Source organism: Arachis hypogaea, chromosome 12, assembly GCF_003086295.3.
Source record: "Arachis hypogaea cultivar Tifrunner chromosome 12, arahy.Tifrunner.gnm2.J5K5, whole genome shotgun sequence".
Lineage (NCBI taxonomy): Eukaryota > Viridiplantae > Streptophyta > Magnoliopsida > Fabales > Fabaceae > Arachis > Arachis hypogaea.
This window is the reverse complement of record NC_092047.1, coordinates 119682021-119707993: the sequence shown is the minus strand read 5'-3', so window position 1 is coordinate 119707993 and position 25973 is coordinate 119682021. Positions and strand designations below refer to the sequence as shown.

Sequence of the window (25973 nt, the reverse complement as noted above, 5' to 3'; positions counted from 1 at the left end):
TTAAATGAATGTTTTTTTGGTGCTGGACCTGTGTAGAAGCCCCACCCCTGAGAAGGCTGCGCTGGTGGCTACTGCACCCAACACACAGCAAGAGGGTCTTCACCAGCTAGAGGACCATGTGCTGCACAATCTTGATTGGGACTCCATCATGAAGGACCTTGGATTCCACGAAAACTCCAACCCATCCTTGTTCAAGACCACCCTCCCTAATGTCCCTGACTTCTCTCCTTCCTTCGACCCACACTTCGAATTCCCAGACATCCAAACCATATCCTACAACTACGCCAATGCCACTGCTACCCTCGACCGCCTCCTCCACGACACCTCCAATAATTCTTCCGCCACCGGCTTCGATTTCATAGAGGAGCTCATTCGTGCTACCGATTGCTTCGACACCAACCACCTCCACGTCGCTCACGTCATATTGGACCGACTCAATCAACGCCTCCGATTCCCTGTCGGTGCAAAGCCTCTCCAACGTGTCGCTTTCTACTTCAAGAAGAGGAGTGGGTCGCGGTGAGGAGGCGGAGAGGGTCTGATGGTGAGAGAGAGGTCTGTGTGTGATTGTTAGAAGTGGGTAGGTTAATGTGAAAGAGAAGAGGAAGGTATTTTTATGTTTTAATTAGGTTTACTTAAATTTTCTAAATTTTGAATTTAAAAAATTTAAAATTAATTATTAATATAAATTAATATGATTTTATTTAGTTTTTGGCTGATAACTTTTTGGTTGCATATACTTTTCCTTCATAGAATAATGTTCTATATATATTTAGTTTTACTCTCATAGTTTACAATTTAATTCAATCAATTAACAATCAATAAAATTTCTTTATCTATTCTTTTTCTATTCTTTCACAATTTTATTAAATTAATTATAAAAAGATTAATTTTAAATGGCCATATATAATAATAGATCATATAATTTATTTTCTGGTGACAGTAGGTGGTCGTATGGAGACCCACAAAACAGTAAATATATTTGATAAAATAATTTTTAAAATTTAAAAATATTATAACGACCATCTTTATGTTGCATTTCCTTGTTCGCTATATATTTCATTATTAATTTTCATATTTAATTGCTTTTTGCTATTGTTTCCATTCGGCATAGGATTGCTAAGTCACTTTCAGACAAGAAGCCTTGTATAAAATATGATTATATTCACTTACAAATATCATTTACAAAACTAGGGGTGCACATGGGACGGGTGAAATCGGGTTTGATGAGACTCAGATTCGATTCGAAATATACACCGGGTTTATTTATTAGACCCGAACTCGATCCTAGACTCGATGAAATCAATACACTTTCAGGTCACAATTATACCGGGTGAAAACCGGGACGTTAATACTACATTACGTTGATACCTTCTTGTAAGCTAGCATGTAAAAATATCCAAATTTCCAAGACTCCAACCATTATTTAACATGGTAAAATTCACTTAGAAAAATATAACAAGAATCAACCCTTCTTTAAAATTAAAGCATAACCACAATCAATACTAAAGCAAAACCACAATCAATACTAATATTGTCTAATAATATCAAATATATAAATCAATACAAATAACACAATAATATGCATTAGTCTAAAGTTTTATACGTTCTAAACATAAAACATTAACTTATAGTTTTATAATGACTAATACACAAAATATTAAGGTTTACAATACTTAAATTCCACATAAAAATAGTCATGATCCATCACTAATAACACAAAATATTAATTATGTATGATGATCGGGCCACCGGGTCGACTTCGGGTGACCCGAATTATAGCCCGGACCCGACTTGAAATAATGACCAGGTCTATTTTTGAGACCCTAACCCGGTCCTAAACTCGATGAAATCACACCAAATTAGCCCCTAAAGTGTTCGAGCCCGGGCCGGGTCTGTGCACCCCTATACAAAATCAGTTTCTGGGAAAACTAAAAAAAAAAGGATATTGATTTAAATTGTGAGATTCCTAAAACACCAATTTTTTTTTTTTTGTGAGATTCCTATGGTATATAAATATACAACTAGATGATTGGAAAAAGACAAAATGGACTAATGTGTGGCCTGTAATTATTGTAGGTTAGTTTATTACATAAAGGAGAATAAATAACCCAACTTAGGTTAGGTAAAGTTTCCTCAGATACCAACTACATAGTACATAGCAAGTAAATCTAACTAGCTTTGTAACAAATTATAGCTTTGTCACTCTCTTTCTCAAGTCTCAACACAACAAAAATGGCTTTAGAATCCCACAATATGAAGCATCAACTCCATTTTCTTTTAGTACCATATTTGTGTCCTGGTCACCTTATTCCCATGGTAGACATAGCAAGGCTACTAGTAAACCATGGAGCTTTTGTAACATTCGTCACCACGCCCCTTAACGTGAAACGTATCAAGCCACTGATTGACACTGTCAATGCATCAAAATTACGAATTCGGCTTATCCAATTCGAGATTCCAGTTCTCGAATTTGGATTGCCAGAAGGGTGTGAAAGCTTGGAGCTAGTTCCTTCGCGCGCCTTAATAAGAAGCTTCATGTTTGCTCTTAGCAAGTTGCAAACACCAATAGAAGAGTTGATTGAGGCAAGCCCAATAAGTTGCATTCTAGTTGACAAATTCAACTATTGGATGGAAAATGTTGCTATGAAGTTCCAAATCCCAAGGCTTATATTTGATGGCACAAGTTGCATGAATCTTCTATTGTTGCACAATTTGTTCAAGTCCAAGGTGTATGAGAATGTCCAAGAATCAAAGCCTATTGTGGTGCCTAATTTGCCACACAGAATTGAGTTAACAAAATCACAACTTCCATTGGAATTGAATCCTGAAGCAAAGGATCTCAGAGATCTTGATGAAAAGATTAGAACTTCACAAGAATCAGCATATGGGTATGTGATCAATAGCTTTGAGGAATTGGAACTAGACTATGTCAAAGAATACAAGAAGGTTAAAGGTAACAAAGTTTGGTGCATTGGTCCTGTTTCATTATCCTACAATAACAATGTTGGTCAAAGAGGTAACAAATCTAAAGTTGACCTAGATTCTTGTCTTAAATTTCTTGATTCATGGCCAACAAAATCAGTTGTTTATGTTTGTCTTGGATCACTCAACAACCTAGCACTTGCACAATTTCAAGAACTTGCTTTGGCATTGGAATCATGCAATTTTCCATTCATTTGGGTGATGAAAGAAGATGATTTATTTGATAGTGAATTTGAAGAAAGGACAAAGGAAAGAGGACTCATAATTCATGGTTGGGCCCCACAAGTGTTACTATTATCACACAATGCTATTGGTGTGTTTCTAACACATTGTGGTTGGAACTCAACCCTAGAAGCAATTTGTGCTGGTCTTCCAATGATAACTTGGCCTATGTTTGCTGACCAATTTTTCAATGAGAAATTGATTGTGCAAATATTGTGTATTGGTGAAGAATTAGGGAATGAAATTGCTATCCCTTTGGGTAAGCAAGAAAATTATGGTGCTAGTATTAAGAGGGAGAAAATTGTGGAGGCAATAGAGAAAGTGATTGGAGATGGAGCCAAGAAGGAAGAGAGAAGAGAAAGTGTTAGAAAGCTTGCTGAGTTGGCAAAGAAATCTATGGAAGTTGGAGGATCTTCTTATCTTAACATGAAGATGCTGCTTGATGACATGGAAACACTAACCTTTGGTAAACCATCAACACAATGAATACAACATTATTAGTTCCTACTTTTTCCATGTAATTTTTATGACTCTTAATAAGAATTTGTAGTTCACTTCTTAATGTTTTGTTGTCTAATAAGGAGTACTTATATGTTGTCACACATTTTTGTGTAAGGAACTAAGGAAGTTTTTGTAATATTTTTATCATCTTGTTTTTCTTGTTACTATCCAATTTTATAAATTTGGAGTGGGGTGGTTATTTCAATATTTAACTTTTTTTTTAAGATAATTTAAGGTGTTCTTTTTTTCTTTTTTTTTTTCCGTTTATATTAGCATGTTGAATTTTTAAAAAGGAACTGAGGCCCAATACTCTGACTAAGATACACAGCACTTTTAGGCCCAAAACAGGTTAGACGGATATAACAAAAATCATCACAAACAATGACAAAAAAAAGAAAGAATTACAAAGCAAAACACAAAAATTTCATTTAACACCCTTAGACCAAAAATAAAACCCCCCAGACTTAAATAACATATACATTTTAGCCCGTAATTTGTTTATTTTCTGCATGTGACTGTAACAAGCATTTATCTTGTCTAGTGCATGCAGTAATTTATTGGCCAGCGACAAATCCTTAAATAGAGTTCAGATTCGTAACAAATTAGTCTTTGATTTATCGGGTTGGGGGATACCGTGGATAAAAAAAAATTGATTCTATGTACAAAATAAGATACTAATGATAACACACAAATAATAAAGATATAAAAATTAATATTTTTATATTTTATTTAATGATAAATTAAATATAAAACTAAAATAAATAATAAATAATTTAATTTATCTTTATTTTTTTCGCACATAATTTAAAAAGAAAAATAAAATAATAAAAAATATAATTATAAAAGTTTAATGGTGATAATAAAAAAATGAGTATGTGTCTTTGTCTAATATTTCTATATGACAGGAAAAGTACAAATAAAATAAGTTGATATTTTAAGATATAATTTTTCTATTAATATCTTATTTGTCAAATATAATTTTATCTCTTTATAATATCTTAGTCTTTTGTAATTATAAATAAATGCAATCTAATATATAACAATGTATTAATGAAAATATAAAAAAGGTAACTAATATTTTTGTGTCAGATTTTTCTATCGATTTTACCTCTTAAATAATAATGCAATTAAAAGCATTGTTTTCAAAGGAAACAAAAATCTGCTTTATTTCCTTAACTTAAATTCTCCTAGATATTCTCATAAAAGGAAAGATAAGAAGAAATGATGAATTCATTGCATTTTTTTAGGTGAACGAATTCATTGTATATTCATATTAAAGTTTTCTTTTTCAATGATGTTACATGATTAAATTAATTTGATAATTAAATTTAACTACGTTAATCTAATAATTTATTGACATAATAAAAATCAATTGGAGAAGAAGGAGGAAATGTATAAAAAAAATATTTAGTTAAATTAAATTTTAAAAATAATTTGTTCATTTAATATTTTTCCTTATTTTTTTTAAAATTTAATCTATAAGACTCGAATTCAATACAATTAATTATTATAAAACAGACCATTTTAATTAACATCATATTAGTTGGTATAAAACAGTTTGATTTATCATTTGAAAAAAAAATGTTACAATTTAATTTATGAATATATCCCAAATACTACTATGAGTACAGATTGAAAGCAATTGGGAAAATTGATTAGAGAGAGCCAAAGAGTTATATAATCCATCATTCAAGTAAGAGTAAGATCACCATGTAAGTATGACAGTTCTAAATTTCAGGTTTATTTTTCTTTACTGTTTGGGAGTTTCTAACAGAACAAAAAATTTCATGATTTTCTCTTCATTGGAAATTTTCCTGTCCATTCTTCTATGCCTCCTTATTAGCTTGTTGAATAAAATTAGAAGAATTTCAATCATTTTTATAGTGAAACTTTAGTGTAAGGATATAACTAAGGTGATTTTATTGATTTCAATTTTTTTATTTTTTATTTGTTTACTAATTATCCAAGCCCCCTTATGATGAAGCAAAGAAATTAATCCCCTTTAAGCATGAAAGGTTAAGAAAATTGTTTGATTTGTGTGATGTGTTCTTACATTTTTGTTGTATGTTTTCACTAATAATTACAAAATTTATCATTATCAATTTTTTTTTTACTTTTTCACTAGCTGATATTTTCAAAAAAGAAAATTATAAATTCAAAAGGTTGTCAATTTCTCAACTTTTTTTAGATGATCTAATTCCAAATACAATAATTAATTTATATATATATATATATATATATATATATAATTTAAAAATTTTTATTTAAAAAAATACATATTTCAAGAGACTAATTATAAAAAGTGTAATTTAGTTGTTGTTAAAAATACCATTAATCTATACTAACAACAAAAATACCTCTAAATATTCAAAAAGATGATAATAGTATTTACTATTAGATGCAGAATTTACGATATATAAGTATAATAATTCGTACCATGCACGTGATAAGATTGAAATTATAATTTTAAGTTGTTGTATTAAAATTAATTTGAATTATAATTTTTTTAATTAATAACTGAATATATGCACAAAATTAAGCATCCTCTTTCATACAAAATTTGCTACTTTAATTTGCTTATTAAACTTATCTAACCAAGTAAATAAACTCTCTTCAATCTTTTGCTATTGTCACAGAAAATTGCAACAATGGTTTCATCAACACCACAAGTATGCAACAACAACAATAACCTTCACTTTGTATTCATCCCTTTAATGGCACCGGGTCACATTTTACCAATGGTGGACATGGCCAAATTATTGGCTAGGCGCAATGTTAAGGTAACCATAGTAACCACACCCCTCAATGCACTTCAATTCAAAGCTAGCTTGGATAGAGAGGTTCATCAAAATTCTTCAAAAATCCAAATACTTGTTGTGAAATTTCCAAATTCTGAAGCTGGAATCCCTCAAGGTTGTGAAAGCTTAGACACATTACCTTCAATGGATCTTAAGGAGAATTTCTTCTTAGCATTGAGTTTAATGCAAATGCCAATTGAAGATCTTATTGAAAAAAGTCTTGACCCTTTTCCAAGTTGCATAATCTATGACAAGAATATTCCATGTGTAGCTGAAATTGCAACAAAGTTTAATGTCCCTAGAATAATATTTGATGGGACTAATTGCTTCAATCTCTTGTGCAACCACAATTTGTATGCTTCTAAGGTATGTGACAAATTTTCTGATGATGATGATGATCAAGTTATTGTTGTTCCTGGATTGCCACATAGGATTGAGATGAGAAAATCACAGCTTCCAACATTGTTCAACCCTGGCACAAACCAAAATTTGATTAAGGTAAGAGAGAAAATTAGGGAAAGTGAAAAAGGAGCTTATGGGGTTGTAGTGAATAGTTTTGAAGAATTGGAATTAGAATATGTGAGAGATTATCAAAGGGTCATAGGTTGTACTAAAGTTTGGTGCCTTGGTCCTGTTTCATTGACAAATAAGGATGATTTGGATAAGGCTCAAAGAGGAAACAAGGAGTTTAGTAATGAAATTGAGAACAAATATGTGAAGTTTCTTGATTCATGGCCAAAAGGGTCTGTGATTTATGCTTGTTTAGGTAGCCTTAATAGGGTTTCACCAAAGCAATTGATTGAGATTGGTTTAGGATTGGAAATGACAAAAAGGCCCTTCATTTGGGTGTTAAGAGGAGCATATAGGAAGGATGAGATGGAGAAATGGCTAAGTGAAAATGGGTTTGAAGAAAGGGTCAAAGAGAGAGGGATTTTGATTAAGGGTTGGGCCCCACAAATCTTGATATTGTCACATAGTTCAATAGGTGCATTTTTGACACATTGTGGTTGGAACTCAACATTAGAAGGGATTTCTAGTGGTGTTCCTTTGATCACATTTCCTTTGTTTGCTGATCAATTCTACAATGAGAAGCTTGTGGTGCAAGTTATTGAGATTGGGGTGAGGATTGGTGTTGAAAATGCTGTGCATTTTGGTGATGAAGATAAATTTGGTGATGGTGTTCAAGTTACAAGGAAAAAGGTTGTGGATGCTATTGAGAATGTGATGGGAGAAGGTGAAGAGAAAGAGAAGAGAAGAGAAAGGGTTAAGGAGTATGCTGATTTGGCAAAGAATGCAATTGAAGAAGGTGGATCTTCTTACAACAACTTGTCTCTTCTAATTGAAGACATCCTCAATCATGTGTCAAAGGTTTTAATTAATTAATTAATTAAAACCTTATGAAGATACCATCAAGTGATGTTGCATTGGAAGCATTGAATGTTATTTTTTCCTTGTTTATTTGTGTTTCCTTTTCTTTTCTTTTCAAGTTTGAAACTCTAATACTAATAAAGTATTTGGTACTCAGTTTATGTACCTTTCTAAACAAATTAAGGTTGAAATCTTATTGAAAATAGAGAGGAATGCATATGTATATTGTGGTTGTGTTTCTCATAAAGATTGCATTATCCTATATATCCTATATACATATGGAGTAGTATTATAGGTTTTTTTTCCCCTAAAAATTCTTTAATCTTGAGTTCGAGTGAAAAAAAAAATATTTATATTCATTACCTTATTTTTTTACTAGGTCTTCATAGGACACACAAATTTTTTATGAAAAAAAAAAACAAAGGACACAAATTTTCTCTGTAAATTTTAATAAATATGTGTAAATTGTTTAGTACCAAAATTTTATAACAATAAAAAACACCTAATTGAATGAATATTTTTTTAAAATATTTAAATTTTTTTGTCATTTATGTCAAATTTATGACAATTAGTTAATATTAGGTTGTGTTTCTTATAGAGACAAGACACTGAGACAAAAATATAAAGATAAAAAATTGTGTTTGAAAGAAGATATATGGGCAAAGACAATATGTTCAGAGACACTGAACTAGTGTATTTTGTGTCGATCCTGATAAGAAGGACACAAAGACACTAACAAAAAATACAATTTATTTTTTATTTTTTTTATTATTCTTGTTAATTTTTCATAATTATATTTTTTATTATTATATTTTTTGTCTCAAATTTTTTAAATAAAAAATAAATTAAATTTTTATAATTTGTTCTAATTTATTAACAATCAGAATACAAAATACAAAATTTTATATTTCTAATTTTTTATTTTTTATATCGAATGTCTTATTTTATCTTATTTTATTTTAAAAAAAAAACAGCCTATTATATTTATGATTGTGAGACATTGACGTAAGATACACAAATGATTCGTTGAAGGCACATGTAACCGTCATTAATGTCACAAGTATCTACATTATTGATAATGACGTATTAATGTATATATGAAGATTGAAGAATTAGTCATAATGTCTTATCATCTCATCTCTATGTAATGAAACTTCTAGAGAATTGATCAAATTGTCTATTATAGTCCACCTTTTAAAATTGTTTTTTGTGACTTTATTTGTTTAATTTTAATTTGTAGAATATATTTTGAATTTTTTGTTATTTCAGTTCATATTTGGCGTCATATGGATTATATGTTATTTATAATTATATTAACAATGACAAAATATCTTGATTCATAATAAGCTGGTTTCATGGTCAATATAATTGTTCCGAAGCTTACTAGGAAGGAGAGTTACAACAACTAAAGTCATCTAATTAATCTATATATATATCTCCTATGCATATATACGAATGAATACTACTTACTATTTTCCAACAAACACTCCTTTCAAGTTTCAAGGAAGATGACTTAGCTTATCACTTGTTGGCTCAAGTGTGGAGAGTCCTCGATCATCGAAAAGATCTTGGGGAGGAATTAAGTGAGAGAATATAAGATGAAAAGACACCACATTCAACTTAAAACTTTAAGGCGTTAAGTTAATGAATCTCTCATCTTATAAATTCGTTACTCTTCATTGTTTTTTTTATGTGGGACTAACTTCAACACTCCTCACACTTGTAACACTAATGATGAACAAATAATATACGTAGTTTTGATGAAAATTTTAAAGTGTTTAACTACTTTTTAATATATTATATTAATAAGAAAGAAATTTAATTAATTTCTCTTAGTATAATATTGTACCTGTGTTCATATTCTCAAAGTCAAATAAAGAGTTGGTAGCTTTTACTTTTTTGACGTGAAAGTAAATATTGATAAAGATAACTTCAATTTTACATGCAAACGTAAACAGGGGGTTGATTCTCTGGACAATAGCTTAATTAAATAAGCACTTTCATATATAATTTTTTAAAATTTTGTATAGCGCACTATTTTGATAAGTATAGTTGGTGTAATCATGTGACACTTTTCATCTTTCATAAAGCTTTTAGAAAAGGAAAAAGGAAGGTAAAGTCTGTGTGACATGTTATCTCCTAAAAAACAGACACCTATATAGTCAACTTAATTTGAAATTCGATACTTTCGTGTAAATGATATTTGTCATCATCTAATAAAATTAATAATATTTTTGCGTATTAGGCATGAAATTTCTAGGCATTTTTACATATTCTTAAAAGTACTCCGTAATTTTGCTTTTGATAAGCAACTTCTTCAAGTCTATCTTTAATATTCTTTTTCCGACCAAATATTTTACTAACAATAATAATAATAATAATAATAATAATAATAATAATAATAATAATAATAATAATAATAATAATAATAATATATTATTATTATTATTAATAGTACAATGTTATCTGCTTCATGAAGAAGATACATATCAATAATTTAAGATCTAGATAAGTTCAAAAGTCACAAACAAAACAGGAAACAATGGCAACTACTACATAAAGAAATATAATAATAAAATAAATATTATGGTGATAATTAGGTGATAGTAACTAGTGACTTATAAAAGAAAAATATAAATAGATAATAAAAATATTAAATAATATAAATAATAAATATGTCAGATATTTAATTTAATATGTAGATAATTTTGTTTATTATTTTTAATTAGATGATTTTTTTTATTCGATTTATTTATGCATAGTTAATAATGACTGGATGTTCAATTTAGTAGGTATGCAGATAGTTATCTTAATATTAAAATTTATGAGATAATTTAAAAGCAGAGTATTTTTTTACTTTATTAAATCAATTCTAAAATTCATTATTCACATTATTTACAAAAATCATTATCTCCCGCTATTCTACCAACTTTTACCAATTCTTATTTATAACTGTATTTAATAAAAATATCTTTATAGATATATCTAATAAAAATATTTTTTTTATAATTATATTTAATAAAAATGTCTTTATAAATATAATTTTTAAATATATCTCTTTAATTATATGTTTAAAATATAATAATTAATTATTATTAATAATAAACTGATAAATAATATTTTCATACCCTATACTTTTTCATAAATAATAGTGGGCGCTGCATATCACATGAGAATTGAGAAAGAGAAATGTACATTTGCTCGTTTGTCACGCAACTTGTGACCAAATCAACGCGGATTCCACTATGAGATTTAGATTAACGATAAACTAATTTTTAATTTGTTGGATTAAAAATTACGGTAAAAGAGCTATAAAATAATGGTTAATATGGCACCATATCATATGGTGACTTAACTCTTATGAAAAACGCTAATTAAGGAGTTGATCCATTTTACTTATAAACGTCTTCATCTCATACATTGTTATGATTTGAGTTTGACTCTCATTTGTTATAATCTATAAAACGCTCCATGAAGCACGTATACCCTATTCTTGAAGAATTTAGTCTGATATATATGCATAATAATATTACCATGGCATTTCATGATTTTAATTACAAATGAAAAATTGTTATTATAGGGGGGTATAAAGAAAAAGGACACCACAATTGAATTAAATGTATACATGTGAAAACACTAATTAATACGAGTGATATCACATATTTGAATTATTCAAATTTGAAAGTCAAGGTCAATCCTTGGTGTGAGACATGACTAAGCCCAACAATATGGTTTATATTTAAATACCATGGCATACCATAGCATACGCCAAAAACCCAACCTAGTCACACCTAACACTTTTGCCTTTGGCCATGGCCTTGCACTTTGTGTTGGTTCCACTCTTTGCACAAGGTCACATGATTCCCATGATTGACATAGCAAAGATCTTGGCAAAGCAAAAAGGTGTGATTGTAACCTTAGTTACCACAGCAATGAATGCCTCAAGATTTGAGGACACAATTTTTAGAGCAAGATTTGAACAAGGCCTCCAAATCTATCCCTTGATAATCCCATTCCAATGCCAACAAGTTGGTCTACCATTTGCCTGTGAGAATCTAGATACCTTGCCATCAAGAAACCTTCTTAGGAGATTCTACAATGCACTTGACATGCTTCAAGAACCTTTGGAACACTACCTTCAAACTCATGATCATGCACCAAGTTGCATTATCTCCGATAAGTGCCTATCTTGGACTTCTATCACCGCCACAAGGTTCAAGATTCCAAGGCTTGTGTTCCATGGCATGTCATGTTTCTCATTGCTAAGCTCCTACAATATCAAGCTCCACAACTCACATGCTTTAGTCTCTAGTGACTTGGAGCGATTTGTGATACCGGGGCTTCCTCATATTCATCAGAATATTGAGATATCAAGGGCACAGCTTCCAGGAGCTTTTGTTGCGCTTCCGGATTTGGATGATTATAGGGACAAAATGCGCGAGGCGGAGATGTCTTCCCATGGTATTGTGATGAATAGTTTTGAGGAATTGGAAAAGGGTTGTATTGAGGAGTACCAAAGAGTGATGAACAAGAGGGTTTGGTGCATGGGACCAGTTTCCTTGATCAACAAGGCAAGTTTGGACATGTTTGAGAGAGGGAACAAACCTTCCATTGAAGAAAGCCAATGCTTGGAATGGCTAACATTGATGGAGCCAAGGTCAGTCATCTATGTATGCCTTGGTAGCTTGTGTAGGCTTGTAACATCACAATTGATAGAAATAGGGTTAGGTTTAGAAGCATCAAATAGGCCATTCATTTGGGTGGTAAAAAATGCTGATGAAAGTTCATCATTAGAGCTAGAAAAATGGTTAGAGGATGAGGGTTTTGAAAGAAGGGTCAAAGGGAGAGGACTTTTGATTAAGGGTTGGGCACCACAAATTATGATACTATCACACCCTTCAATTGGAGGCTTCTTAACTCATTGTGGTTGGAATTCAACAATTGAAGGTGTTTCGTTTGGGATACCATTGATAACTTGGCCTTTATTTGCTGAACAATTCTTGAATGAGAAGTTTGTTGTGGAAATTTTGAAGGTTGGAGTTAGAATAGGAGTTGAGGTTCCGGTAAGGTTTGGTGATGAAAAAAAATGTGGGATTTTGGTGACGAAAAATAGGGTTATGGAAGCTGTAGAGATGTGTATGGAGGGAGGTGAAGAAGGGAGAAAGAGAAGAGATAGGGCAATACAACTTGGAAAGATTGCAAGAAAGTCTTTAGAAGAAGGTGGTTCATCTGGCTTGAGCATTTCATGCTTAATTCAAGATATTAAGGACCATCAATCATCAAAAGGGGAGGCATAAGTTAAAAACTTCAAGTTTGTATATATTTGAGTCTACCGGTGATGATGTAGAGAGGGGTACTAAAAAGAGAATTGTAAGCGTCAACAACACATCGTTTGGCACCTTCGAAAAACAGCACCGTGGTTGACGGCAGCAGCAAGCGCATGCAACAAACAAAAAAGCACAAGCTCTTCATGTTGTGCCGCTTGAATTTCATTCCCAGTGGCAATTCCAGATCTGATTCTGATCAGTTGAAACTCACGTGCCATCTCTTCAATTTTTCATCTTCCCCTGTACACCTTTTTTCAATTTCCTCGATTTTGTTGTTGTGGGAACTTAAAATTTGTGGGGTAAAACCACTGAAATTTATTCCCTCTTAAGGTGGGTTTGATGCTTTGCCAATTTTTGTTTATTCATGCTTTTTAATGATGCATTAGAATGCTATACTAACTAAAACGCTTATCTAAAAATCTAAGACATGCTGTACTATTCTGCATAGCATCAGGAACTTGGTAAAAGCACTATTCTCAAGACTAATAGAGTAGCTTAGCTAAAACGTAAAACACGATAACGACAATATAAATGTTTAAACAAATGTTCAAAAATGGCTTAAAATACATGTACAGAACCAGCAGAATGAGTAATAGTAAACACAAAAGTTAGGGGGTTTCCCCTTCTTTCATGAATGACTTATGTTGTATTGAGACCTTTCAGGATCGGGTATTGACGATCCGACACGATGGAACCGGTTTTTCGAGCATAATTGTCCCTTTGAATGCCATCATCTGACCGAAGGTCTTCCTATAATTGCTAAGCTGCATCATAATTCATAAGGGTAAAGCTGAAATCATGTTTTTCCATTTAAGTTAAATTATTAGCCACAAAAACCAAGTGGCAAGGTATTGATCTAGCTCATAAATTATACAATGAAATATGTGTGTGTGTGTGTGTGTATATACCTGCTCAGGTTTCATCAGGCTAAACCCGAATTTATCGGTCCATATAGATATTGCTTCCTCAGCAGCTGGTAGAACAAAGTTCTTCACATTCAAGAAAGCCAGCAGCCTCTCAATGCAAGAGAACAGCGTTTGGAAATAACCCTATTTAGGACAAACCAATGTTATCATATCACAACCACCACCAGTTTTTTCTAGTTAATCCCACTACTCAAATCAGCATAATAGCAATAAGACTATCATTGCTGAACACATTCAAAACGAGCTTCCATTTTGTGAAACCATTCAAGTTACCTTTCCACGGTTCTTATAACACGTTGCAACTAAAGGGAGCTCTGCAACATCTCTCCCAAAAACTCGAAGCATAGCCGCAGATACCACACATGAACTTCAAGGACATTAGAGAAATGTAAACAGCACCGTTGAGCAAGCGTGAAATAATAAACAGAGAAAACCAGTTCTTACTTGACCATTAATAATGCACAATAAAATCCTCCAAAATCCTGAGTCTGTACACTCCTTCTGTAAGCAAAAGAGAGGAGGAGGAGGAGGAGGAGGAGGAGGAGGAGGGAGGGGCGGGGATGTTAGATGAGACAGAGAACAAAGAAGTTGAAGAGAAAAATGGAAAGCAGAACAAATGTTCTTTCTATAAGGAATTCCTTACCCATAAACCATGGCAGGAATAAGGTCACTTCCACTAACTGGATCAATAATAGCATCAAAACATTCCTGAAACATGCAAGTGATCTCTAAGTACCGTGGTCCAATAATTTGTATTAAACTATTATTGATCTTATGCAATTGGCAAATTCAAAGGGCAAAGGGGAGAGAGAAGAACCAAATCACAAGTGTTTTAAAATTCATTACACAAATACACACCCAAGTAACATGTTACACATGCAAATACACACACACAAACAGAATATAAAAGTCAGTAAAAAAAACATGCAGAATGGCATATACTGATATACATTTGAAGCCAACAAGCAAAAAGGCCATTACAACTGTCAGAAGCTTATCCACTCATGTCAGAAATGTTGGCACCAAACAAATTACATAAAATCATAAATGTTACCAATATATATGTCAATGCTGAAGATAAATATATTTTGAAACTACCGTAAAATTTAATTTATCTAAAAACGCGCCTTCAATTATCAGAAAGGCATAGTATGAACAAGTGTTAAAAAAATACAAAAAAGCAGCAGCTTGCCATTTGTTGGAACTTGGAAAAACAAAATATGATCATCGCTTTCATGCACTCGAGGCAAATAAGAAAGAAGATGGAAACAAGTCAGACGGACAATGACTTACGTGAAACATTGACACAGCCTGCAAAAGGAATGGCCTAGTTTCAGAGCTAGCAATTTTTCCATTAAGAAGTCTCCATCTTACATCAATCTCATTAGGTAGTCCTAAAAGTATTTCCTCTTGCTTCACCTTTATTACATCCAAGAGAGATTCCGGAAGTCTCTCAGCCCCCCTAACCAGGATGTTCTCCAAAATAGAATGTATCCTTGTGCAATCATCGCAGCAAATCCAAATCCCTTCTGGCAACTCCTGCCATTTGCGACATAAATGTTATTTCTGAAGAACAAGAGTGAGCTTAAATTTGCAAATAAATATAATGCAAAATATTGAATACCTTTAAAAATGCCATCTTATGATCCCTCAAACAACCAACATGGTATTCCTTTTCACACTACAACAAACAAGAAAATTAAGCAGAACCAAATCAATCCCTAGAGTTAGATATTTGCATCAATCATGACCCAAAATTAATAATCATTGAGCCATCTTCAAACAAGGGAACATGCTTGTACATCCTACCGCGGGGGGGGGGGGGGGGGGGGGGGGGGCGCTTCAATGCAATATCAAAGAATACAAAACAAAAAAGACAAAACCACATACCTGATCACAGAATATTATTGTGCGTGGACCAAATCCTGATCTGCTGAAGTCAGAACCTCTACAAACACAAAATTTCCCCTTTATAATATACAACTTGGGTGAATAGTTTATGATTAATTAACTTGAATAGAGAAGTTACAAACATGACAACAATGCTGATGTCAAGAAATTTGTTGTAAGAAGTGAAGCCCTTCGGCTTCATAGTTCTAAACTTCTAATCAATAAGATGTATAATATTACCCGCACAAAACACATCCACCCATCTCAGCATCGGTATCTTTTACTATCCGAATGCATCTGGCAATCTGTTCAATGGGACCAACTCCTTCAACCCTTTCTGCTGCCACAGCATGGACATTGTCCGCAACAAAACTTTCTCTTTGGAACATGTTTTGGCAAATTTGACAATACCAATTACCACGAGGAACACTTGATACTGATGCACATTCTGTACATTACCAATGCAACATTATAGTTCAGTTCGAAGATAATTATCTTCTAATTTATTAAACAAAGCAAATATTCTTCTCAACAGCCTCTTCCAATTTAGTAAATGAACAGACAATTATAGTAAAAAGAAGTGAGGAAAAAAATTTTGTTTGTTTATGACACTGCTGCAATTTCATCATATGCGAAGAACTTCAGATAAGGCATCAAGATAATAAAATGTAGTAGAAATTGGCAAAGGAGAGAAACACATTAAAAAAAGAAGAAACACAATAAATAAGCAAGCATTTCATTTGTTTCTTTTTCATAAATTTTGCATCTGACCTTTGTGAAACGACCTTGGGCATCCATCACAGAGCAGCAGGTTTCCCCCATCCCAACAGACAACGCATAGATCATCATTATACTTTGCAGTGTATTTCCGTTCTTTTAGTATAAACATTGCTAACTCATGGAGAGACATCCCATCTGAAGTGTAGATGTATGCATAACTGCCAAAAATATTCCACCCACATAGAAAACCATAGGTACAAGTACAACTGTACAAGAAAGCAAGCAATTCAAATAGCTTCTGAATATTACTCACGGTTTCCTTCGAGAAGCCCAACCTGCATGTACCTCAAATTGTGAGGGGCTGACCTGCACAACATTTTAAAATTGGACCTATTATTCTTGCAACTTAGGGATTCCTCAGCATTGAGCAGTGAGCAGTGCCCACATACAAGAAAAAGATAAGCTGCAATACCAGCGTGTTACAGCATCCACACACAATTCCAGAGCCCCTTTTGATGCCTACAAGCAATTTCTATTGACAAGAACATAACAGTTAAGATAGGATTAGACATAAATAACTTGAACATGAAACTCACATAAAAACAACCTGTCCACGTGCATAATAAGCTACTTTGGCTCCATCAGGCAATCCATTTTCTTCAAAAATTAATTTATGCAGTCGCTGATACCTTGAGAAGAATATATTGGATAAACATAGAATTACTATCATCACGAAAATATATAAAAGAAATAATAAAAAAAAAAACACTACAGCCATATATAACGCACAAAAATCTAGGGATGAGAGGGAGCTAACTTTTTGGCGATCTTCCACTGGCTCTTATTTTCTGAAGATAAACACGTCGAAGTTGAAGTAACTGGAAACATCGAAGTTGAAGTAGCTGGAGCAGTGTTTAATTTTACTGTCAGTTTATATGACCTGGTAATAACAAAATATTACAATAAAGAGGGGAAATGAGACTCTATTGTAAACATTTGAACTTACAAGAATGTCAACAAGATCAATGATTTTAAGAAATAAATCCATATATACAAACTTTGTTTTCCTCTTCCACAAACTCTTGTGGAATAGAATAGGATCTGAAGCACCCTTGGAAAAAGCTGAGCTGGCATCCCGTTTTGATGACCTTAATGATGCAATTAAAATAATGTAAGCCAAAAGAAAACACAAACCGTAACAAGAAAGCAAAACATACAACCTAAAAATTAGACAGGAGAAAGTTATTTTTGTGAAACCCATCATGCTTAATAACCACAGATTTTGGTTAAGGCAAAATTGTTGTGCAGAAACTTTACAAAATTTGCATCATATTTAAGATAAAAGAAATATTATGATACCAACTTTTCTCTTTTCTTCCAGCGTCTCTTAGTTTGTGAGGAATTACAGAGTTCAGAAGTGCTTGATGGACTGGGAAACAATACTGGTTTAGGAGACCTGAAATGTTGTGTAACAGTAATACAACGATGAAAGAAAAGATTGAGTAAGAAGTGGAAAAAGGAACCAGAAGCATTTCATTTCACCTTGAATGTGGTGTGAACATTTAGGACTGTGTCATTATCACACTTATCAACATAGATTGTGGGAGTGTTTGCAAGCAAATAACTATAGAACATCGATTTCATTTTGAATACCTGACTCTTTTGTCAACTCTTTTAATAGAATTTTTTTCAGATTTCCTTTCCTCCACACAAGATTGGCATAATAGCCCCACTCTTTCCACACTTGAAGAAGGGAAACACCCTATAATAACAACAACAGCGATAAAATAATATACCATCAAGAATAAATAGAACATAACTCGATAATGTTATCAGTAAATTTTACCCAAACAATTAAACAGGCCCCCTTTTCGGCTCAAGCAGGCCAAAATTATTATTCTTTTCTTCCAAGCCTAAAATCCTAAACCCTATTACATCTTAAATATAATAAGCAAATTGCACTCCAAATTTTTTAAATTCTAATACATTACATAACAAACGACAAAAATTTAAACCAAAATAATATTAAAACATAATAATTAGGGCAAACTTAAAGAGTTCAATACAAAACATAATAAACCAAATTTTCTCGTACTTGGTGTAAGAAGCATAATCCTTTTAGAGGAGTACCTTTCTTACAGAAGAGAGATTGGCTTCTATGAAGTATTGTAGTTTGTGTGTCTCTTTTTTGTTTGTTTGTCCTGGTTTGTCCTAGTCTTTGTGGCAAACATTTTTTTGTTTTCGAATAAGCAGCAAGGATATTTTTCCTCCACACCTTAAATATCATCCTCTTCTAGTTAATATTTCTTGTTTTATAAGGACGGATGGGGAAAAAAAGGGTGTAACCAAGTTGAACAATTTAAACAGTGCTAGTCAGGCCAATATTTCTAGAGCTCATATAAGTTAATTTTTGGGGGTAAATGGGTTGGTCCTATAGATTTGCTCATCTTAAGAGCCTATGATCAGTGAGGCAAACCTTAACAATAAAAATAACAACAAACGGTTAACAGCAAAGCAAAGCACTAACCTCTGCAACTTTTGCAGGTAAAGTATTTTTCTTCAGGTGGGGAACAAAGAAAATTTTGAACTGCCACCTCCAAAGCATGCAGGGGAACTGCTCTGCATGCTCTCAAAAGGTCAAGCAAGCTCTTCCCATTCTCAAGGCAAATATATTGTGCTGCTCTCTTGTATGTATTGCAAGCATGAATCTCGAATTGGGATGGAGGAATAATCTACACAGACAAAAGGAACAAGTAAACACAAATGAAAGGGAAGTCTCAACACTAAGAAACCATTGATTACCCATTATTCAAAATCAACTGATAACTCACCCTGCGTCCATTGCAAATACAGCATGAGCACAATATTCCCCCATCTTGAATTACACCCCGTAATCCGGAAGTTGAATCCTGTAATCATCAATTGAACCATATAACTCAGGGTAAAACTACGAGAGCTACACATCAAATAATCCAATAGACTAGGCGCCAGCAGCAAGGAGGAAAAAGAAAGGAAAATGAGGCAAGCCTGTTTATAAACTCGTAACGGGTAAGATTTTAATGTCGAAATTTAACAGCGTTTACAATATTATATACGTATGTGTTAGTATATTAGTCACCTTTTAGGTAATCTTTATCACCAAGTATAATAATATATTTTTGGAAAAAAAAAAAGCTTAAATAAGATTCTTCGATTTTCGGTTAAAGAGAGTTTCTTAAACAACTACATATAAACGAAAATTAATTACATGAAAAAATAATCGCGGTGGGTGAAAGATTAAACCTTTCATTGAATATGAGATCGATATCAAAGCATAAGTAACCATGAATCCATGATTCAACAATAGGGTCATTTAAGTAGGTTCATAATTTAAAAGTCTCGGAATGAGGTGGTCAAAAGAGTATGTAATAATGTCATCTGTTCTTTGTAACCCACTTCCCTCGATGGAACAAGATATTTTTTTGTTGTTAAATGGAATTGAAAAAAAAAGTTCAAAGTTTTTTTCTCTATATAATACTCAAACCAAAATAACCAGAAAAATATTTTTCTGATATTAATAATGGGTATCAAGTATCAACGAAGCACATATAGAGATATAAAGTAGCAGGTTTTCAAATAAAAGGACGAAAGGCCGAACGGGTCGTGTCATGTCAGACTATTATTTTCATATAAAAAGTACAGAAAAGATATCAGTTCTCAATATATTAATGTCTAATAATAACCTAGAAAAAACACCCTTTTCTTTAGACCTATAAAAAATAAAAGAATAAAAAACGAAAACATGCGAAATTCATGTAACAGTCGGTTACTTCCAAACAAAAGAGAGAAAAAGCATGCCTTAGGAGGCATGTACCGAAATTTATATCTATCTGTTACACATTTATGAATTTCTTTTCCTAAAATATCTATACCACGAGTATTCTAATTTTAGCTGGGTCAACTCACTGAATAATAAACAAACTCTCCCACGTTCATTCCTCCGTTTACAAACCTTGAACTCCAATCCGAGACATATCAACTAAACAAGTTAAGAAAAGAAAATGAGTGACTCATTTGCATGCATGCTCCTCACACTTGGTGAAAATAGATGCACAAAGCTTCCTCTCTCTGAAAAGGGAGAGACCATTCTCGAACTCAAACTCATAATTCATGCTTAATCTCAAACAACTCTTACTATTACATTATTTCTAGGCGGATAAATTTCGCAAAAGATTCATTCCACGTAAATCCGTTGACCTAACTTCTCCCAGTCTCAGTATCACTATTATTTTAATCTCGTCAATCCCTATTTTTATTAATTATTTTTACATTAAACAATAAACACAAAAAATAATTACAATTGATAATTATAGAATTTCTAAGAAGTAAATAATTATAATTCAAATCAAACTACCAACTCTCTTTATATAGAGAATACATAATATAACAAACTTCGTATGAAATTAATAATTAAAAACTGCCCGATAATTTCACCTGCCCGATAATTTCACCTATTTGACTAAACTATTACGATTTTGATCATTCAACTTCATACAATATAAAAGAGAGTTTATTTTGTACTCTATTATCGTTTAATTAAGCACACTTAGAGAATTTTGAAATGGTAGTAAGAGAGTCATCAACCAATTTAATTGCATGTCAATATAAAAAATCGTTAACGCATAATCAAAATTAATCTCTATAAAATTGAGACCGAAAAATGAAGGCTAACCTTCTTGCAACCCATGTAAAAAACGGGAACTCCATCGAGCAAACCAGTGTCGAAGAGCTCTTTAACGGTGACGGGCCTTCTGTTAACGACAACAACCTTCTCCGACGACTTCGTCTTGAAAACCACCGCTTTCTCTTCTTCTCCAACTTCACACTCATCCACCACCGTTTTCCACGTTGGCTTCCTATTCCTCTTCAACCTTCCCAAAACGACGTCGTTCTGAATCACCACCACCTCACTACTTTCCTCCTCCACCTTTACAATTCCATTTCTGCCCTCGGAACTTACCTTCTTCTCTTGCTCTTCGTCTTCTTCATGGAGATCCTTCGTCTTCCTTCGCGAGTACACAATGTAACCGTTCACAACCTCACCTCTATCGTTGTTGTTGTTGTTGTTGTTAGTGTTCTTCTTTGGAAGCATGACCTCGCTGCTGCAGAAGCTGCTATTGCTGCAGCTGTTGTTGTTGCTGAGTTCGGAATCGCGGCATGTTAGAGTTGTGGTTGTGGATTCGAACTCTGGTTTGGGAGATGGAGATTCCTCCATGGATCCGCAAAATCGAATCGATTGAAGTGAATCAGAAGACGAAGGAGGAAGGAATTGGGAAGTAAAGTAGTGACATGCGGTGGGAATTGGAATTTTAGGGTTTCAGGGAATCTCGATTTGGGGGTGAAGAACGAGTTAATTGACTCAGTGAGTCAGAGAAGTAAGTGAAAGCGAGCAGTGAGAAGCAGAGACGAAGAAAAGAAGATGGATCTACTTTCGGAGATGAGAATGCGGCTTTAAAAATTAAATATTAAATAATTTAAATCTAATTTTGAAGTACGTTTCCACATAAATACATAATAACTATTTTACCGGTATATAATAATATAAACAGTTAATTTATATCAGGTGAAAACTAAGTTACAGGCGATTTTACGTGAAGTTGATGTTTGAGAGCCGTTAGATAATTTAATTGATTTGACTAAATTTTCATTTAACGACTCTCAGATATCAATTTCACGTGAAGTCGACTTCACCTGAGTTTTCACCTTTATATTATCATATTAAATATATATTAAAATATTTAAAATAATAATTAATGTAGTAGTTAATTTTTTATATATAAAATATTTTTATCATATTATATGTATAAAAAAATTTAATTATTAGCATTAGTTATTTATAAATAATACATATTAATAGTAAAAATAATATATATTAAAATATGTAAAATAATGCATATATTTATTTATAAATACATAATAAATAATTTTTAATATATATATATATATATATATAATATTTTTGAAACAAATTTTATTATTTATAGTTATTTATACAATAGATAGACAAAAAACCAATTATTTTCTTTGATTATGAGTTAATATATAAAATATGATATCTAAGTAGATATATGTATAAATATTTTATTTACATCAATTCAATAATAGTATACATACATATCAAAATTGGATTCAGATCATTTGTACAAGAAAATCATTCTTTAACAAAAGTATTGACAATAATATAATATGTTAATAGAAATTATTATTTTCATAAATATTATTTATTGCAATTATTAAATTAACCGTTTCTATAATTTATTACCTTTTGTAATTTTTAAAATATATGAATTAGTTATTTGAAAGTTTCTTAAAATGTGAATAAATAGTTTTATTTATTTTTACTTATTATTAGGGCTTAATTGAATGAGATTTTATGAAAAGATTTTGTAAGTGAATTAAAAAAATAAAAAAATAAAAGTAAATTTTTATGAGTTTAATTTTGATGTATTATTAGTGTAAAATATTTTTAAATAATCATGTAACATCCGTTTTTTATGACTATTTACGCAATTAATGTGAAACGTGACATTACATAATTAGATGTACGTGTAAAATTATTTTACACTGAGAGTACATCAAAATTAAATTCATCTTATATTTAAAATATAAAATATCTTTTTATCTAACAATTATATTTAAATATAATAATATAAAAATATTTTTATTTGTTTATTATGTTAAAAACATCTTTTTTAAGTAAAAAAATTTTTTAAAATAATTAAATTATAATTTTTAATTATTTTTATTTTTTTAATATTTTTATTTTTAATACAAAAATTTTTTTAAACATACTAAAAAATAAAAAATAAATTTTTTATTAAAAAAATATCTTTTTCTAATAACAAAATAGTACTCAGAACAAATACTTGATATAAAATACACATTCAACTATTAAACATCACTCTTATTTTAGTTGGTGCAATGCATATATAACATTAAAACGCTATATAAGGTTGTGGGGAAGAGCATAAATATCTTTGAGTCCTTAACCAAAAAATAAAAATATAAAAATCTTTTGAGTCTATAAATCCACAAAATTAAAATTAATTTCATCAATTTTATTTGAAAATCATTAATAACTAAATAAAAAATAAAACTTAAATTTGAGATCATACAAAAATATTGGTGAATAACTTAATTTTAAATCCACAAAGTTAAAATTAATTCCATCAATTTTATTTGATGAATAACTTAATCAAATTTAAGTTTTAATAGAAGTATTTTAAAAATATTGGTTAAGATATTTAATATAAAAATTTGTTATTTAAAAATAACAAAAGTTAAAGTTTTCAATATTTTATAGTACATTTATTAAAAAATTAATTATTCTATCGTAAGTAATATCAACAAGTAACATAAGCAATGATTTTTTTTTATTTTCTTCTTTGGGTGTAGAAGTTTTTTGAAAATTAATACTAGGGGTGATCTCAATCTATGGTACATTGGTACTAGATCCAAATTAAAGTCGCGAGTAGTTGGATCAATAGGAAGAAATTTTTTGAAACCAACAGTTTAAATCCAAGTAGATTTGACTTAGATCATTATAATATAAAATATATTAACTAAACTAATAACAATAATAATTGCAGTATAATCATCTTTTCAATCTCAAGGGATCTTCGGTAATATATACATCAAGAAATCCTCAACATTTAGATTACGTCTTTACATTTTTCATTTTCATTATTGATAATTTTTAAGTAAATTGCAAAGTACTCTTTGAAAATAACCACTGGTATTAAAAAAATTCATAAAATTCATAACCTTTCATATTAAATTAGACGACGTTATTTTAATTTTGGTTCTAAATATTTGAAATTTGAAGAAGCAACATTATTTAGTCTTAAACTCTTAATGAACCACAAAACGTCTTAACTCACACATAAAAATGTGTGACTATTAAAATTAAACATTTAGTATCAAAATTAAAACAATGTTATTTTGTCTAGTTTAAAAGAAAAGTGTCAGGTCATTTATGGTATAAGAATTAACTTGATGAAAAGAGTATAAAAAGACTAATATAGTATAATTTTTTTAATTTTTTCGATCATTTATGATATAATTGGAATTTAGAAATCTTTTTCAATACAAGCAGTCAATGTGAAAAACTATTTTAAAGCTTAACTCTTTTGATTATAAGTGTAATTTTATTGATTTTAGAATATAAGAATAAGATAAGATGTAATTTTATTTTCCTTCTTGAAGAAATCAGTGAATCAGTAGAGACCAAATGGCAGAAATTAAATAGGAAGATGAAAAACGATGGAGTTTAATTTGGTAATCAAGCTAATTCAGTGAATTTCAAAAAGCCTAAATGCAATAATAGCCACACCAATTAGTCAATTACTACTAATACTATTACTTCACAGGGAATAGAGATGATTTAGTATATATTACCATTTTTCTTAGTGACATTTACATTAGAGCAACTCCAATGCTAAGAAATAGAGTTCCTCTTCTGACATATGGGGACTCAATTACCATTGGAGTAAAAAGGGAAAGAGGGCTCTTCACGGGGATCAAGGTTGAGAGTCCCTCTAAGTAGGGACTTGCAACAACCAATAAAATTATGCCATGTGGTAAGTTAATAAAAAAAATAAAAAATATATTAAATATATATTAAATACTTATATATCTATTTAATTAATTATTTATATTAATTATTTAATAATTAGTTATATTAAATTATAATTAATATAAATAATTATGTTAAATCAATATCAAATATTATTTATATTGTTATATTAAATCATAATTAATTAAATTTATTTTACATAAAAAATAAATTTAATTTTTATATATTATAAAATAATTTTTAGTTGAATTATTTATTTTTATTTATAAAATTTAAAATACTAATTAAATTTAAGTTATTTATTTTAATATTTTATAATATTGAATTATTTTGAATTTATAAATTTAAATAATATTATTAAAAAATAATAATTATTATATTAATTTTAATTACTTAATTAATTAATTAAGTGGGACCACAATAGGGATCAAAGTTAGTTCCTTCTAATGGAGAAGAGAGAGATTCATTGAGTTCCTATTTATTGGTTATGACGCAAAATCTGATGTGGAGTCACTTTTTATGACAAGTGGGCCATAAATAGGGATTGAGATGAGTTCCCTACTGGAGATGGTCTTATTAGGTGGGAAAATATTTCTTGAAAAAATGGTTGGAGTTTTAAATTTTT

General features: G+C 30.9%; 4 protein-coding genes across 4 annotated transcripts; 3 read left to right on the top strand and 1 right to left on the bottom strand.

Annotated features, from left to right (window-relative positions):
- Positions 1 to 2232: 2232 nt before the first annotated feature.
- LOC112730732 (UDP-glycosyltransferase 73E1-like) lies at positions 2233 to 3690 on the top strand. The gene has a single exon (XM_025780793.1). The coding sequence runs from the start codon at positions 2233 to 2235 to the stop codon at positions 3688 to 3690; it is 1458 nt and encodes a 485-aa protein (XP_025636578.1).
- A 2771-nt stretch (positions 3691 to 6461) lies between these two features.
- On the top strand, positions 6462 to 7886 carry LOC112729491 (UDP-glycosyltransferase 73C4-like). Its single transcript, XM_025779669.3, has one exon. It carries the CDS (start codon positions 6648 to 6650, stop codon positions 7884 to 7886), a length of 1239 nt encoding a protein of 412 aa, XP_025635454.2. The 5' UTR covers positions 6462 to 6647.
- Positions 7887 to 11683: 3797 nt separating this feature from the next.
- Positions 11684 to 13549, top strand: LOC112728917 (UDP-glycosyltransferase 73D1-like). Its single transcript, XM_025779266.3, has one exon. The coding sequence runs from the start codon at positions 11684 to 11686 to the stop codon at positions 13166 to 13168; it is 1485 nt and encodes a 494-aa protein (XP_025635051.1). The 3' UTR covers positions 13169 to 13549.
- Positions 13550 to 13606: 57 nt separating this feature from the next.
- On the bottom strand, positions 13607 to 22263 carry LOC112728915 (uncharacterized). Its single transcript, XM_025779265.3, has 20 exons — positions 21446 to 22263; positions 19566 to 19643; positions 19262 to 19466; positions 18388 to 18496; positions 18098 to 18190; positions 17793 to 17882; positions 17552 to 17674; positions 17342 to 17423; positions 17207 to 17266; positions 17048 to 17100; positions 16786 to 16952; positions 16255 to 16462; positions 16015 to 16072; positions 15749 to 15805; positions 15418 to 15663; positions 14768 to 14832; positions 14569 to 14625; positions 14398 to 14491; positions 14107 to 14247; positions 13607 to 13962 (listed from the first exon to the last, which is right to left on the bottom strand). Exons 1-20 carry the CDS (start codon positions 21986 to 21988, stop codon positions 13858 to 13860), a joined length of 2634 nt encoding a protein of 877 aa, XP_025635050.1. The 5' UTR covers positions 21989 to 22263; the 3' UTR covers positions 13607 to 13857.
- Positions 22264 to 25973: the final 3710 nt, after the last annotated feature.

Bases quoted from the DNA above. Each gene is read 5' to 3' on its own strand.
- LOC112729491 (XM_025779669.3), top strand. From the start codon at position 6,648: ATGGATCTTAAGGAGAATTTCTTCTTAGCATTGAGTTTAATGCAAATG.
- LOC112728915 (XM_025779265.3), bottom strand. From the start codon at position 21,988: ATGGAGGAATCTCCATCTCCCAAACCAGAGTTCGAATCCACAACCACA. The intron at 16,953-17,047 runs GTGAGTAATATT...TATTTTTGGCAG, and splicing joins TGGGCTTCTCGAAGGAAACC to TTATGCATACATCTACACTT. The intron at 14,626-14,767 runs GTAAGGAATTCC...TTTTGCTTACAG, and splicing joins ATTCCTGCCATGGTTTATGG to AAGGAGTGTACAGACTCAGG.
- LOC112730732 (XM_025780793.1), top strand. From the start codon at position 2,233: ATGGCTTTAGAATCCCACAATATGAAGCATCAACTCCATTTTCTTTTA.
- LOC112728917 (XM_025779266.3), top strand. From the start codon at position 11,684: ATGGCCTTGCACTTTGTGTTGGTTCCACTCTTTGCACAAGGTCACATG.